General features: G+C 36.6%; 1 protein-coding gene across 2 annotated transcripts; it reads left to right on the top strand.

Moving 5' to 3' along the window:
- Positions 1-1,785: 1,785 nt before the first annotated feature.
- Positions 1,786-15,826, top strand: LOC111778581 (structural maintenance of chromosomes protein 1). Of its 2 annotated transcripts, XM_023658491.2 has the most exons (19): positions 1,786-2,033; positions 2,152-2,601; positions 4,938-5,174; positions 5,394-5,627; positions 5,920-6,158; positions 7,349-7,615; positions 7,796-8,066; positions 10,020-10,144; positions 10,647-10,756; positions 10,838-10,945; positions 11,010-11,149; positions 11,293-11,382; positions 11,468-11,676; positions 12,004-12,173; positions 12,751-12,860; positions 13,205-13,584; positions 14,137-14,388; positions 15,186-15,410; positions 15,572-15,826. In XM_023658491.2, exons 2-19 carry the CDS (start codon positions 2,164-2,166, stop codon positions 15,618-15,620), a joined length of 3,654 nt encoding a protein of 1,217 aa, XP_023514259.2. In that variant the 5' UTR covers positions 1,786-2,033; positions 2,152-2,163; the 3' UTR covers positions 15,621-15,826. The 2 variants fall into 2 exon arrangements, with proteins under 2 accessions (XP_023514259.2, XP_023514260.2); XM_023658492.2 differs by lacking the exon at positions 1,786-2,033 and having other exon boundaries at positions 2,460-2,601; positions 4,948-5,174.
- Positions 15,827-16,063: the final 237 nt, after the last annotated feature.

Genomic DNA, 16,063 nt, shown 5'->3' with positions numbered 1-16,063 from the left:
TTTTAATGACTTATTTTAATCTTCGTGTTTGACCTCAAATATTGACGATGCACTGTGATGAGAAGAACAAAACACCCTTTGTAACTGTGTGGAAACTTTCCCTTAGCAAACATGTTTTAAAGTCTTGAGGGGAAGCTCGGAAGGGAAAGCCCAAAGAGGACAATGTTTGCTAGTGGTGGATCTAGGGCGTTACAAATTGTATCAGAGCTAGACGTCGGACTATGTGCCAGCGAGGAGGTTGTTTTCCAAAGGGGTAGACACGAGACAGTGTGCCAGTAAGAACGTTGGGTCACAAAGGAGGTGGATTTTGTGGGGTCTCACATCAATTGGAGAATGGAATAAGTGCTGAGGACACTCGGCCTCGAATGGGGTGGATTGTGATATCCCACATTGGTTGGAGAGGAGAACAAAACACCCTTTATAAGTTTATAAGGATGTGGAAACTTTCCCTTAGCAGATGTGTTTTAAAGCGTTGAGGGGAAGCTCGAAAGGAAAAGCCCAAAGAGGACAATGTCTGCTAGTGGTGGATCTGAGGCGTTACAAATGGTATCAGAGCTAGACATCGGACTATGTGCCAGCGAGGAGGCTGTTTCCCAAAGGGGTAGACAAGAGACAATGTGCCAGTAAGAACATTGGGCCACAAAGGAGATAGATTTGGTGGGGGTCCCACATCAATTGGAGAATGGAAGGAGTGGTGAGGACATTGGGCCTCGAAGGGGGTGGATTGTGATGTCCTGCATTGATTGGGGAGGATAACAAAACACCATTTATAAGGACGTGGAAACTTTTATTTAGCACATGCGTTTTAAAGCGTTGAGGGGAAGCCCGAAAGAGGACAATATCGAGTAGCGATGGATCTAGGCCGTTACATGCACAACGCAATCAATCTACAGTAATTGAATCCGATCTTGCTACAAGTAACTAATATCAATATCAAAACTTGATCGTGATCTCGATATTAATATCGATTATCGATCGTGATACCAATACGAAACCTTAATAATAACGTATGTGCGTTATAGGTAACTAATCATAAAATAAGATAAAACGAAACCTTAATTTATGCTCGTGCAAATAATTATACGATCCTCTTTCTTCTCAATTTTCTCCTGACACAGCATCTTCTGAGGATGACAACTTCTTCGAGGAGTCCAACGACCCTCTAGAACACAATTTCGAGCCATCAAGCCCACCCACATCGCCTATGACATCAATACTGAAGACGACGGGGATGGTTCTTCTTTTCTCCTCCACACACATTACCTGAACCAAACGAGCTTCGAGATTCGCTTCCAAGTGCTACTAATCATCCTACCAACCGAACTATTCACATGTTTTTATAAAATCATCTTGTAAAAATTGACAGGTTTTTTACACAAGAATGACACGATCATCTAGCAAGATGACTATCTATTTTATTTAGTCAATTTTTATATATTTAATTAATTTTAAATTTCCAAATATAAATTTAATAAACTATTTTCAACTATATCTAACCCATTTTATATTTATTGTAAATCAATCTAAAATAAAAACACATAGTTGTAGCCATTCTAAAATATTTACTATTTAAACTCAGTAAAAAATATATATTAATTAAACCTTTAAAATTTACCATATAATCATCCATGTTTTTTTAACTAATAATATGTTTTTAAGTCAGCAATTTAAATGGGAGAAATAATAATAATAATAAAAAGACAATAAAACATTGCTGTTTTTATTTAAAAAAAAAAGAAGAAAAAAACACTAACGGTTTTCTGAAAAAAAAAAAAAAAAAAAACATCGATGAAATCGCGAGTGCGCCGAAAAAATGGGATTTCTTGTAAAAATTTCTACCAAACACCTTCTCCCGCCAAATTTCTGCGGATTTCTCTCCACTCCCTCCCGATTTTTCTTCTCCACTTTCTCAATTTCTCACTTCCATGGAAGTGATTCTGTTCTACACTGAAGTTTCGTCTTCCCCGCTGGATTTTTGTTGAAGTAACGAGTAGCTTCTACTTTTCAGTTGAAGCCCTAGTTCGCTTCTTCAGGTGATTCTTCTTTTATCATTTTGAAAGATTTTCTCTGTTGATTGTTTAGCTACTGTGAAGATTGCTTCCACTTCGCCGTATTGTCCTTCTGAGTTTTAATTTTCTTTCTACATGTAAGTTCTTGCACACCATGCCGTCCATGATTTCGTCCGGCAAGATCATTCGACTGGAGCTTGAGAATTTCAAGTCTTACAAGGGTCATCAGACAATCGGTCCTTTTTATGATTTCACTGCCATAATTGGTCCCAATGGAGCTGGGAAGTCGAACCTTATGGATGCCATAAGCTTCGTGCTTGGTGTACGGACTGGGCAACTGCGTGGGGCACAGTTGAAGGACCTAATCTACGCTTTTGATGACAGGGAAAAGGAACAGAAGGGACGGAGGGCGTTCGTTCAGCTCGTTTATCAGATAGGTAATGGTTCGGAGCTCCAATTTACGAGAGCAATCACAAGCACTGGCGGCAGCGAGTATCGAATTGATGGAAAGATTGTCTCCTGGGATGAGTATAATTCGAAGCTGAGGTCACTTGGAATACTTATCAAGGCTCGGAATTTCCTCGTTTTCCAGGTTTGCTCTGCAAACTTTGTTTCTTATTTTAGAAAAGGGTCTACTCCAAAATATGCTCGTATAATATGTTTTCTTAAACTTTATAATCGCTGGGGATCATTGTAATTTTCAAAACTTGGTTGGGGTTAAAAACCAAACAAAAAGTTGACAACATAACAAAAAATCCATAGGTGGAAATCGTAGTTGTAAGGTTGATCTAATTATCTTAGTATTTTAGTATCTTCTATATTTCTTTCTTTTTTCTTTTTTCCAATGTTTGGTGGGTGATGGGAGAGGTACTTTCTTTTGGGAGGATAGTTGCTTGGGGGATAGACACATTTGCTTTCTTTGTACCGTTTATCCTCGACGAGGACCAGTTGGTGGCTAATGTTCTGATTCACTGTCATTTTCTTCACCCATTTTGGGGTTTCAATGTTCTTTATCTGATAGGGAAATGGTGAATAATTGTTGGTCTTCCCTTGTTAATTGGGGAGTTTTGTTGTATTATGTGGGAAGAGATATTTGTATTTGGAGTCCCTGTCTGTATGATGGCTTGCTTTGTAAATCCTTCTTTCATTGTTTGGTCTATCCCTCTCCCTCGAGTGATTCTATCATTGCCTCATTGTGGAAGGTGAAAATTCTAAAGAAGATTAAGTCTTTGCCTCGTTGTGGAAGATGATTCTATCTTTGCGTCGTGTGGTTCTACATGGAAGAATTAACACTTTATATCAAGTTTCAAGGAAGATGCACTTTCTTTATTAGAGCTTTTTATTGATTCCTTCTAGGCGAGCAGTTGTGGACATGGATCATATCCTTTGAAGCTGTTATTTAGCCTATGCTATTTGGAGTCTTTTCTTGGAGTAGTTTGACTTAAGCCTGGCTAGACGTAGGGGTTGTATAGAGATGATCAAGAAGTTTATTCTCTATCCTCCATTTCGTGAGAGGGGAAGGTTTTTATGGCATTCTGGAGACTGTGTAGTTTTGTGGGGCCTTTAGGGAAGGAGGGATAACAGGGTATTTAGAGGGCTTGGGAGGTCTTCGAGTGATATTTAGACCTTTATTAGATTCAAAGTTTCTTCTTGGGCTTTAGGGACAAAGCCTTTGTGTAATTCTTCTTTAGGTCTTGTTTAAGTGTTTGACATCTCTTTCTTTAGCTTGCCTCTGTTTTTTGTGGGCTTTTCTTTTATACCGTGTGTTCTTTCATTTCTTATGAAGAACCTCCCAACACTGTCTTGCAATGAAACAATGCAGAAAAATGTGGTCAGGGGATTCTTCTTTAGCCAAATTGAAGAACACCGAGGGGCCTAAAGCAGTTGAAGCAAACTTCCTTTGGAGCTTATCATGACTGTCAAGACTTCTTGAGAGACCAAACGATCAATTTTTTTTAATACAAAATCTTAACATTTAGTATCAATATGAGGAAAGTAGTGATTGAAGAGTAGAAATGTAATTGTTTTTTTTTTAAAAGAAATTTTATAAATTATTTATTTTTTAGAAAACAGTTAGATTTCACGAAAAATGGGCAATTTATAACTGTTATCACATAACACGAGAAAAATAGGCTTGAAAAATGTGAAGTGCATTGACTAGAAAGAGATGAAAAGAACCGCTTTTTCATAGGATATCGGATGCAGAATGAAGAATCCATTTCATATAAAAAATTGTTGTCAGGAAAAGGGAAGTTTTCTTGTCACTCCCTTGTGGAGTTTGCATCCTTTGAGCACTAGTCTCTTTTTATTATATCAATGAAAAGTTTCATTTCTTGTTCAAAAATAGAAAATGAAATGGGGAAGGCTTGATGGAGGTACTGAGGAAGTGGTTCTTGGTCCATCAGAAAGCTATAACTCTTTTGTCAAGTGAAATTTCATTTGCTTGAAGCCATGATGCTAAAAGACATTTGCCTGATTAGTCTCAACACATTCGTCTATGAAGTCTCAGCCAAAGTTTCAGTAGAAAGATTTAAGGGTGTGATCTCTTCCACCATTTTATCTAGTTGAGTTTCATTTATGGAAGGAAGATAGATCCAGACTAAGGAAAAAATAAAGAGGGAACCCAAAACTTGACAATGAGAAGACATATGAGAACGTGAATTGGGGATCTAAGAAGAAAAAGGGTTTGGAATGTTAGAGTTTGCTACTATGATAGACTGACCAAGTTGTGGATGCCTAAGGCTTAAGTAATACGAAGACAAAGCCGGTTGCATTTAAATGTGAGGAGCAAAGGCTACAAGTACTATATTGCATCATATTAGATAGGCTTTAAAAAGCAGTTCTAGCTTCTTTGATCATGTCAATTGTTGAAGGAAAGTAAGTTGATTGTTTGACATATTCCTGTCGTTAACATGCTTTTTCGTTTAGGGTGATGTAGAATCCGTTGCATCCAAAAGTCCCAAAGAACTCTCGGGACTTCTTGAGCAAATCTCTGGATCTGATGATTTCAAGAGAGAATATGAAGAGTATGAAGAGCAGAAAGCCAAAGCTGAAGAAAATTCAGCACTTGTATATCAGAAGAAAAAGACTATTGTGATGGAAAGAAAACAGAAGAAAGAGCAAAAGGAAGAAGCTGAAAAACACCTCCGTTTGCAAGATCAACTGGTATGTAATCTGCGGTTCTGTATACATAGAGCATGATGGAAATAATTCCTACACTGAACAATAGTTAATGTCTGTCCAGCTAAGTTGTTATTGCCCTGCATTGAAGTATCATCTTGATTATTCTCTTGTATTGTAAATTTAATAATTTTAGGAGTTTGTGGGACTTTCTTTAGATAATTAAAATTTTAATTTTTTTTCTTTCCATTTTCCTATCTGCAGAGATCTTTGAAGAAAGATCACTTCTTGTGGCAATTATTTGTTATAGAAAAGGACGTCGTGAAACTTAATGATGATCTTGAAGCTGAAAGGAGAAGCCGTGATGATGTCATGGAACAAATTGATGGTTTTGAACACGAAGCATTGAAAAAGAGAAAGGAACAAGCTAAGTATTTTAAGGAAATTGGTAACTGCGAGAAGAGAATTGCAGAGAGGAGTAATAAGCTTGATAAGAATGTAAGTGCGCCAACTTCATTTTGTTGAATTCATTTCAAAACATTTTAAATGAATCATCTCAAAAATGCAAGTTTGACGCTTAAAGTTTTTCTTCAGCATAACTGGTATGGAGGACAGCTAAATTGTTTCTGTTGTAGTTGTGGACCTCTTTATTGATTAATGCTTAATATTATGAAGAATTGTTTTTCTTAAGGGTCTGCGATCATTAATTTTATATTTAACCTGCGCTCTGTTGGTTATTCATCAAACTTTTTTTTTTTTTCGTTTTTAATTTTATTGCCATGCTTTGCAGCAACCCGAGCTTCTTAAATTGAAAGAAGAAACATCTCGAATAAATTCAAAAATCAAGAGAAGTAGAAAAGATCTTGATAAGAAAATGGAACAAAGGAGAAAACACGCTCAATATATAAAGGAGTTACAAAAGGGCATACGGGATCTCAATGCAAAGCTGGAGGATTTACATGAAAAAGGCCGAGACAGTGGTGAAAAACTAAAGTTAGATGACCAAGAACTGAGGGAATATTGTCGAATGTAAGTCTTTATTTATTTATTGTTTTGATTGAAAATGATTCTATGTTGATACTATTTCCTTACCCTAAAAATTACTGTCATATTAACTAGATTTGGGACTTCACTTGAGAATATCCTTTAAAAATTATGCTTCTATAGATTGTACTTGACGTCCTTGATGCTTGTTTGGGAATGTTGTTTCTGATGCATGACATGAGAATTCTTATATTTCTTTGTGAAAAGGTATTTTCTTGATTCATTAAACCAACAATGAAGTTCATAAACATGTCTTTACTTTTGGAGAAGAGTTTGATTTGGTTGAAACTGGAAGCATAAAGTTCTTGAGTGCTCATGCTAGGGTGCATAATAATGAAGTTCATGTCATTTACGGATATCGTACCAAATAGCAGGTGCATAATCCAACCTCTGACACTCAGGGTACAATACCGGCACACTCGTGCCGCCTGGTACTGTTCTCGAAAGACCCATTTCAAATGAAGTCACTCGAGGCACTCGTCTCAAAACGCTTGCCCTCACTGTGACACACACATGTGCCATAGGGTAGCTCGCTTAGGCCACAAAGCCCAGAGGTGGTGGAGAGTTGACACCATACCTCCCCCTATAGTACATTTTGAGGCATTTTCAATACTCTTCGGTAGACGTCATTTTGGTGAACGGTCATCAGTGTCGTGGAGCGTCCTTCCGGTGTCCGATTGACACCAAATTTGGTGAGCATTCATATTTCATATGGATGGACTTGACTCTAGAACCGCACTCCCAAATTCTCTCTGGAAACCCGACTTTCGAGGTTAAGGCCTGGGGCCCTGACCCTTCAACAAGCTTGTCCTTGGAAGGAGGGAAATCGTAGAACATTTAAAGAAAAGGAGGCATCTTTTGATTTTTTGTGTTATAGCATACAACTCACCAGCCCTTGGTTGTGTTATAACCGCAAGAACTTCATTTGTAACTACACTGTGTCTATCATCCTTTGCGATTGGAGGCTCTTGTAGATTCTTGGGGAGGGGTTTTCTAAACCCATTGCCCATGGTGTTTTGCCCATTCTAAAATATCTTTGTTTCTCGTTAAAAAAAAAATAATAAAAAAAAAAAAAATAATCTGAGAGGATCATATTGATGTTTGACATTGTTCTCAAACCTTTGCCTTTCCCTTAGTTTTAAGTGTAGTTGGTAATTGGTTTCTTGATGCTGCAGCAAGGAGGAAGCTGGGATGAAAACTGTAAAACTAAGAGATGAAAAGGAGGTATTAGATAGGCAACAACATGCTGATATTGAAGCTCAGAAGAATTTGGAAGAAAACCTTCAACAATTGCATAACAGGGAGAATGAATTGGAGTCACAAGAGGAGCAGATGCGAACAAGACAGAGAAAAATTCTTGATAGTTCAGCTAGACATAAGGATGATGTTGCAGATCTGAAAAAGGATTTGCATGCCATGAAAGATAAGCATCGAGATGCCAGGTTAATTTTTTTTAGTTATCGCTTTCATACTGGCGATGAAGTCTGTTTAAGTATTCTCTGGTTCTGCTATTGCATTCTTTGAAGGTTGTCATTTGTTTCATACATATTTAAGTTAGCAGAGTCTAGATAAATGTGGCACAAAAAAATCTTATGTTATGTTTAATTTTTAACTTGATCCAGGAATAAACATGAAAACTTAAAGTCCAAAATTGGAGAAATTGAAAACCAACTGCGTGAGTTGAAGGCTGATAGATATGAAAATGAAAGAGATGCCAGATTATCTCAAGCTGTTGAAACATTGAAACGGCTGTTTCAAGGAGTTCATGGTCGTATGACTGATCTTTGTCGTCCAACACAAAAGAAGTACAACCTGGCTGTTACTGTTGCAATGGGTAAATTTATGGATGCAGTGGTTGTTGAGGATGAACAGACGGGAAAAGAATGTATTAAGGTACATATTCGAGCTCATCTCCTCTTTTTTGCCCCTAGTATAAAGCATAGTAGCCCTTTTATTTGTCTTGGTCAGTAAGCTTCTCTTGTGAAATATTTTTTCATATGTTGTACTGTACACACTTATTTTATTGGATGATTATTACTTCATTTTGATTTCGTAAAGAGGTGGAGAGTAATGTTGCTGTCACTCTTGTTCTTGTCATCAATTTCTCCCACTGTCTTTAGCCCTTGTTGGAGTATTGATATGATTAAATTTACCACAACCATCTGCTTAAACTTATGTGTTGATTGGTGATCTAACATGGTATTAGAGCAGAAGGTCCTAGGTTCAAACTCCTTTAATGTCATTTCCTACCCTAGCTAATATTGATTTTCACTTGTTGGGCATGGTACAAAGTTTCAAATTCACAAGTGGGGTGTTGGAGTGTTGATATAATTAAATTTACTGTAACCGTCAACTTAAGGTTTTTGGTTGATTGGTGATTTAACAACCCTAGTTTTTCCCCTTACTAGTGTTGTTTTTTTTAGAATTTAGGATGTTTCCTTGTATTTTCTTGGTCCTCCACTCTGATCATGTGCTTTTTCTAGTTTTTTTTTTTCCCCACATTGAATACAAACGTTCATAATCGGATTACGTAGTTCAATGGCAGTCGAGTTGTTTTGACTGATGGAAGCGTACAAATCGTTTGCCATGCCTATTGAGCTTTCCTAAGTCTAATGGTTGAGTGCAGTGTTAAAAAGCCCAACAGAGACCCTAGGAATAATAGGGTCGAACTGATGGTTATGTTCTTTTGGTAGAAGAAAATTCAAATAAGTTGGCTTATAGAGGAAGAAAATGCTTTGTCATGGTGCTGGTAGGTTTTAACAAATTTAGGTAGCTTAAATCCAAAAGAGGGTTATCCATGTGGAAGACTAGGCATGAGGTAATGAAAATGCTCTCTTCTCTCTTGTCTTGGGTTTCCCTTCTGTTGGTCTTTGGGTTTTCAAGATTCTATTCTCATCAACTCTGCTCCTTCCTCTTATAGCCATTTTAGTCTTTAAAATCATCAACGTCTGTTTGAGTACGTCCACATTAAGAAAAAAGGTAGCTGCTGTGTTGACAAAAAAATATTTTTGTACTTGGGCTGAAAATGGTCCCTTCATTGTTGAAGATGTGGAAAGAAGTGTCCTGATGCCCCATTCTTAATTCGGAAAGCGGACTTCCGATGGAAGGGAAATTCTTATCTGCCTTTTCCAAACAAGCTTTTATTTTTGACAGATGCTAAGTCTCTTTTATTTTTTTATTTTTTTATTTTTGAGAATTTTGTTTTAATCTTGGAGAAGGGATGTTTGTCTTTGGAGTTCTAATCGTTCAAAGGCTTGCCTGAAGTTCATTCTTTCAGTGTTTGATGAGTCCTTCCCCATCTAGCAGTTCTATCTTTACTGATTGTAGAAAGTGAAAGTTAAGTTTTTTGTGTGTGAAGTCATGCACAAGAGTTAACAATTTGGATTTTTTTGTGTGTGAAGTCATGCACAAGAGTTAACAATTTGGATTTGAGTTCCAGGAAGATGTACAACATGGTAAGGTCAATTTGGATTTTTGTACGTTGTTTTAGCTTTCATTTTTTTTCCAAATGAAAGTTCAGTTCATAAAAAAAGGAGTTAATGCGTAAACACAAAATGATATTCATGGCATAGCAAGAAGAATATAGAAAAGCTATGATGTAGAAGATTTTCCAAACTCAATTAAAATCTTAAACATGTCCGTGAAAGTCTTTGGTGTTGTCTTTTCTTCCCTTTTTTTGATTTCTACCTAGATGATAATTTATCCGAGATCTCAATGCGTTTGAATTTCTTGTATTTAACATGCCTGCCTTTGTTTATCAAATTTTATGTACCTTTATTAGTTTTGATACAAGGGGTTTGGTTTACTTTATATGTAAATGCAATACTTTTCCTGGCTTTCCTGCAGTATTTGAAAGAACAAAGGCTTCCTCCTCAGACATTCATACCTCTTCAGTCTGTTCGTGTAAAGCCCGTCATTGAGAGACTGCGTGCTTTAGGTGGTAGTGCAAAGTTGGTCTTTGATGTTATCCAATATCCTTCTATGATTCTATTACTTGGACACCGGAGGAGAAACACTTGTTACTTGCCTGTTTATGTTTGGAGATAATCTTCTTCACCAACGTTTTGGTACATAGCTGTCTATTAAGTTAAATATATACGATGTTACATAAAATATTTAAAATCAGGTGAAAATAATCTATACCTTGAATTAATTACCTTTTGAGCCAGATCATGACATTGCTATAAAAACGAGGAACAATCGTGTCTAGCTATAAAAACGTTCACACAGCTAGCTACAACTAAAAAAGAAGAATAAGGGGTGATAAACTCACTACTTAAGTTTAGAGTTCATTCTTTTTTAATTAAAATTTAGATCACTGTGCTAAATATATGGATATGAAACTGGAAATTTCCTTCGAAACATTTCTGTATGATTGGTTTACTTCTTTTATTCTCAAGAAATTGTAATTTTAAACTGCTAGTGGGTAATAGGCGAGTAAATTTTATGAATTTGTATGCTTAACGATCACACTTTTAATCCGACATTGGAGAAGGCAATTGTTTTTGCTGTGGGAAATACTCTAGTTTGTGACGACCTCGATGAAGCCAAGGCTCTGAGCTGGAGCGGAGAAAGATATAAAGGTAACATTTAGTCAGTTTTAAATTATTTTTTATAGCTCCATCAGGTTTATCTTATGGTTACTCTGTTTATGCTTGAACTAGTTGTAACTGTTGATGGAATTATGCTTACGAAATCTGGCACAATGACTGGGGGTACCAGTGGTGGCATGGAAGCGAGGTCAAACAAATGGGACGATAAAAAGATTGAAGGTACTCAATCCATTCATTGATTATGGTTTTTTGGAACTATACATTTATTGTTACTGTTTTGTAGGGTTTAAGAAAAAGAAAGAACAGTATGAATCAGAGCTAGATGAACTTGGATCAATCAGAGAGATGCAACTAAAGGAATCTGAAGCATCTGGGAGGATTAGTGGACTTGAGAAAAAGATTCAGTATGCAGAGATTGAGAAGGTGATTACCCTAAAATATTATTGTCGTTGTCGTTGTCGTTGTCGTTGTCGTACTCCTTCAAACAGAATCTTTGTATAGAAAAATCTAATGATCATAATGCAGAGAAATGAATGTGAGGTTGACTAAGAGATGTTTTATTGCAGCGAAGTATTGAAGACAAACTTGCAAACTTGAGGCAAGAGAAAGAAATTATAAAAGAAGAAATTGATCGAATAAGTCCGGAACTTCAGAAGGTAATATTATGATCATACGTCAATCTTTTTATTTTCTGTACACATTTAAAAATTCAACTGTAATGTTGTATTGTTAAAATTGTAGTTGAAGAATGGGGTTGATAAGAGGAACACAGACATTAGGAAGTTGGAGAGGAGGATCAATGAAATTGTTGACCGGATATATCGAGACTTCAGTAAATCTGTTGGGGTGGCCAACATACGAGAATACGAAGAAAACCAACTTCAATCTGTGCAGCATATGGCCGACGAACGTGTTAGCTTGAGCAGTCAGCTGACAAAATTGAAATGCCAGTAGGTTCCCGCGTTTTTACACTTATCCTACCATGCTTAGCGTACTTATGCTTCTATGTTTAAGAAAATAAAACACATGCACAATGTTCTTGTTCCTTGCACATTGAGAACCGGTGGATAATGCACAGTTTTGCTCAAGTTGGGGTGTATCAGAGTTTTTTTTTATACATCCTTTTGGTTTATTGAGCCCAAATCTTTGGCTGATACCATATTTTCTACTGAACTTTAGTTATACTAATGTAATATAAATGAATAGTTCGTTAACTTCCAATTATAGTCAGCTCATTTCTATGCTAATAGAACATGTTCTGTTTGTGCCTAACACAGGTTGGAGTATGAACAGAATCGAGACATGGAATCACAAATTAAAGAACTAGAATCTACTTTGACTTCTTTGGAGCATGGTTTAAGAAAGATTCAAAACAAAGAAGCTGATGCCAAATCAACCGCCGAAAATGCCAATAATGATATCGATCGCTTGAAGGAGGAACTGGCTGGTAAGTTCTCGTCGCGGAATATATACAATATATACACATATATATCTATTTATTTCTGAAATTCTATTTTATTTACCATTTGCAAAAATACTTTGTGAAAATTTTGAGCTTATTTTTATGCAGCATGATCTTACCATATCAAATTCTCTTGTCAAACTCTGGAATAGGACAGTTCTTGCATATATTGTAAAAGATCTAATTTTTATTTGTTTCTTTTTCCTTTTGGTATGGCTCACAGTGGAATTCATGTTTCTAAAGAAGTTTTTTAATGAAGTCATTTATTCGAGTTGAAATGGCACGTATTTCATTTAAAAACCGAACATTTTCTGTTTCTAAATTCGAGAATCTCATGTATAGGAACGATTTTTTCCTCATATCATACCAACAAGGCGGATTTCATAAACGTGGCTTATTGTTCTTTATCGTTTGTCCAGTTAAGAACTCTTACCCTAATATTTCTTCCATGTGAATTTGGGGTAACTTTTGGGTGTAGTGCTTTTATGGAAGAACACTTCCTTATAAACATAGTCTATTGTTTTTTATTGTTCCTCTAGTTAAAAATTCATTGTCTTCGCAGAGTGGAAATCGAGGTTGGAAGACTGTGAGAAGGATATGCAGGAATGGAAGAAGAAAACATCTTCTGCTACAACTAGCATATCGAAACTGAGTCGTCAGATTAATTCTAAGGTTTTGTTTTAAGGCTTTTGATATTTGTCGACACGGTATGCGTACACCATGGTACCGAACCTTTTTTTAAAATATTTTGATATTAGATATTGTATTATTTAAAATAGGTGATCTGTGATCGTTTCTTCGACCTCTTAACGTATTGCTTTTACATCACTCATTTTTATTTCCTTTTTCTCATATGAAAATATCAGAAGTTAACAAATCTTCAACAAAAAAAATGTATAGTATATATAACAAATATGTCCTTTCTCTCTTATTTGAATTTTTTGTGCTTCTTTGCTCTTCATTCTTTATATAAGCATAGTAAACCATGATGGATATCCACCATATTTTTCTTCCAGGAGAGCAACATTGAACAGCTGATCACACAGAAGCAGGAAATAGTGGGAAAATGTGAATTGGAAAATATAGTTCTCCCCACTATCTCAGACCCCATGGAGACTGAATCCTTGACGCCTGGCCCTGTTTTTGATTTTAGCCACCTCAATAGATCCTATCAACAGGAGAAGAGATCATCTGATAGAGAGAAACTTGAGATGGAGTTTAAACATAAGATAGATGGCTTGATATCTGAAATTGAAAGAACTGCACCAAATTTGAAAGCACTAGATCAATATGAGGCTTTGAAAGAGAAGGAAAGAATAATATCTGAGGAGTTTGAAGCAGCTAGGAAAGAGGAGAAAGAGGTGGCTGATAAATTCAGCTCTATTAAGCAAAAAAGGTGATCCTTTTTAATTGCATCTTTATGTTTGAAAGGCCCTTTCATTTGATTTATTAGTTAACGTCGAGAAGCATATTCGAATGTGTCTAAAATTATAATATGAAAGGTGTATGTAAACGTGACACTCACTAGGGGTCTTAAAAAGACATTATCACTCGAATGCAAACTAATTCGAACAAAGTATGCATAGTTGGGTTGAAAGATTAGCTAACGAGTTACGGTGAATTTAATTATATCAATACTCTAATGGATTTTAGTCGTCTTTCAACCCAATCTAATTCAAGAACACACTTGGATTATTTATGATCATGTTCTTTCGTTCTAGTTGTGTCAACACCATTCCATATGTTGGAGGGGTGTCAATGCTTCATAGCCTTATGTTATACATTGTTATGTTGATATTCTCATTTATTTAGTCTGAGATATATGGATACTACTATTGTTGTCTTGTATGTTGGACTCTCCAATGTAGGTTATTTAGTTGCCAACATGTTCTACCTGAATGAATTTGCAGTTTGTGTGTATTTGCTGAGTTAGTGTTGACAACTGCAGGTACGAGTTGTTTATGGATGCTTTCAACCATATTTCTGGAAACATTGATAAGATTTATAAGCAATTGACAAAAAGTAATACACATCCCTTGGGTGGAACGGCATATTTGAACTTGGAAAATGAGGATGAACCATTTTTACATGGCATCAAGTATACTGCTATGCCTCCAACGAAGCGGTTTCGTGATATGGAACAATTATCTGGTGGAGAAAAGACTGTTGCAGCGCTAGCATTGCTTTTTTCCATTCATAGGTATGATGGTGTTGATGCTTGATCTTAAGATTTATGAACCTTCAGTTGCTTATGAGTTTGTCTCTCTACTAGATCATAATTTTCCACTGAACTTGACTCCCCAACCATTCCCCCTCGGGTTGAGTCAATAGGATAAGATGGTTGTTATTATTTTATTAAACTACATCATTGCAGTGTCAAGTACCATGTGTTATAGAATATTTTGGTGAGATCCTACATTTGTTGTTGGGGATGAGAGCAAAACATTCTTTATAAGGGTGTGGAAACCTCTCCCTACCATACGCGTTTTCTAAACCTTGAGGGCAAGCCTGAAAGGGAAAGCCCATAAAGGATAATATCTGCTAGTGGTGGGCTTAGACTGTTACAAATGGTATTAGAGCGAGATATCGGGCGATGTGCTAGTAAGGAGGCTGAGCCCCGAAGGGGGGTAGACACGAGGCGGTGTACTAGCAAGGACGTTGGGCCCCGAAGGGGGATGGATTGAGGGGTCACACATTGATTGGAGAAGGAAACGAGTGCCAGCGAGGACGCTGGATCCCGAAGGGGGTGGATTGTGAGATCCCACATCGGTTGGGGAGGAGAATAAAACATTCTTAATAAGGGTGTGGAAATCTCTCCCTAGCAGATGTGTTTTAAAAATCTTGAGTGCAAGCCCGAAAAGGCAAGTTCAAAGAGGACAATATTTGTTAGCGGTGGCTTGAGTTAATTTTGCAGTAAGAGGAAGCCAATAAACTTGTTAAGAGCCAACTATTTATTTTGTCAACTGATGCCTGTTTACATTATCCAATGTATTTCAGTTTTAGGCCTTCGCCCTTTTTCATTTTGGATGAAGTGGATGCTGCCTTAGATAACTTGAACGTTGCAAAGGTCGCTGGTTTCATTCGATCGAAGTCATGTGAAGGTGCCAGGATGAATCAGGACGACGGAAGTAGTGGTTTTCAAAGTATTGTTATATCACTGAAGGATAGCTTTTACGACAAAGCCGAAGCTTTAGTCGGGGTTTACCGGGATTGCGAGAGAAGGTAAGCTCATAAAACATATTTCTTACACAAACGAATCTGAATGATTTAATATGCAAGATTTTGGCTATTATCTGTTGCATTCATGTTCGTTTAGCCTAATCTCTTGTTTCCTGATAGCATGGCCAAAACGTCGTTACAAATAATGCACTTGTATTTTACAGCTGCTCGAGAACGTTGACCTTCGACCTTACCAAATATCGAGAATCATAGAAAGCATTATTTGACTGGTTGAAATCTGTAGAATGCCAACAAATGTACATTACACTGTTGTAGAGCTTCTTCAATCCCATGCATAAGAACTGATGCTGGATTCGTATCTCTGATGGAATGATACCTTACAATTAGAAGTATTCCTTGTAATTATAATGGTACAATATACTTCCCTTGGTTAATTAATTAGGAAAAATATTGTGTAAGCCATTTGTCGCCATATCCCTTAGTATTCCTTTATATTTTAATATTTATTTGCTGAGAGGGCTTTACATTATTTTTATTAGCACCAATATAACATTCATATTCATAATCATGTTGTTGGTGAATGATTTTAAGCATCATCATTGAGTTTTTCATTTGGACATGCCACTATTGAGTATGCATTTGAGTGGCATGTCTATATCGATAAGTTCAGATATGCTAATCGACCGTTCAGAGAG

This window comes from Cucurbita pepo, chromosome 17, assembly GCF_057944985.1.
Source record: "Cucurbita pepo subsp. pepo isolate OVF chromosome 17, ASM5794498v1, whole genome shotgun sequence".
Lineage (NCBI taxonomy): Eukaryota > Viridiplantae > Streptophyta > Magnoliopsida > Cucurbitales > Cucurbitaceae > Cucurbita > Cucurbita pepo.
Note: the sequence above shows the minus strand (reverse complement) of the source record. Positions and strands in the feature narration are given on the sequence as shown.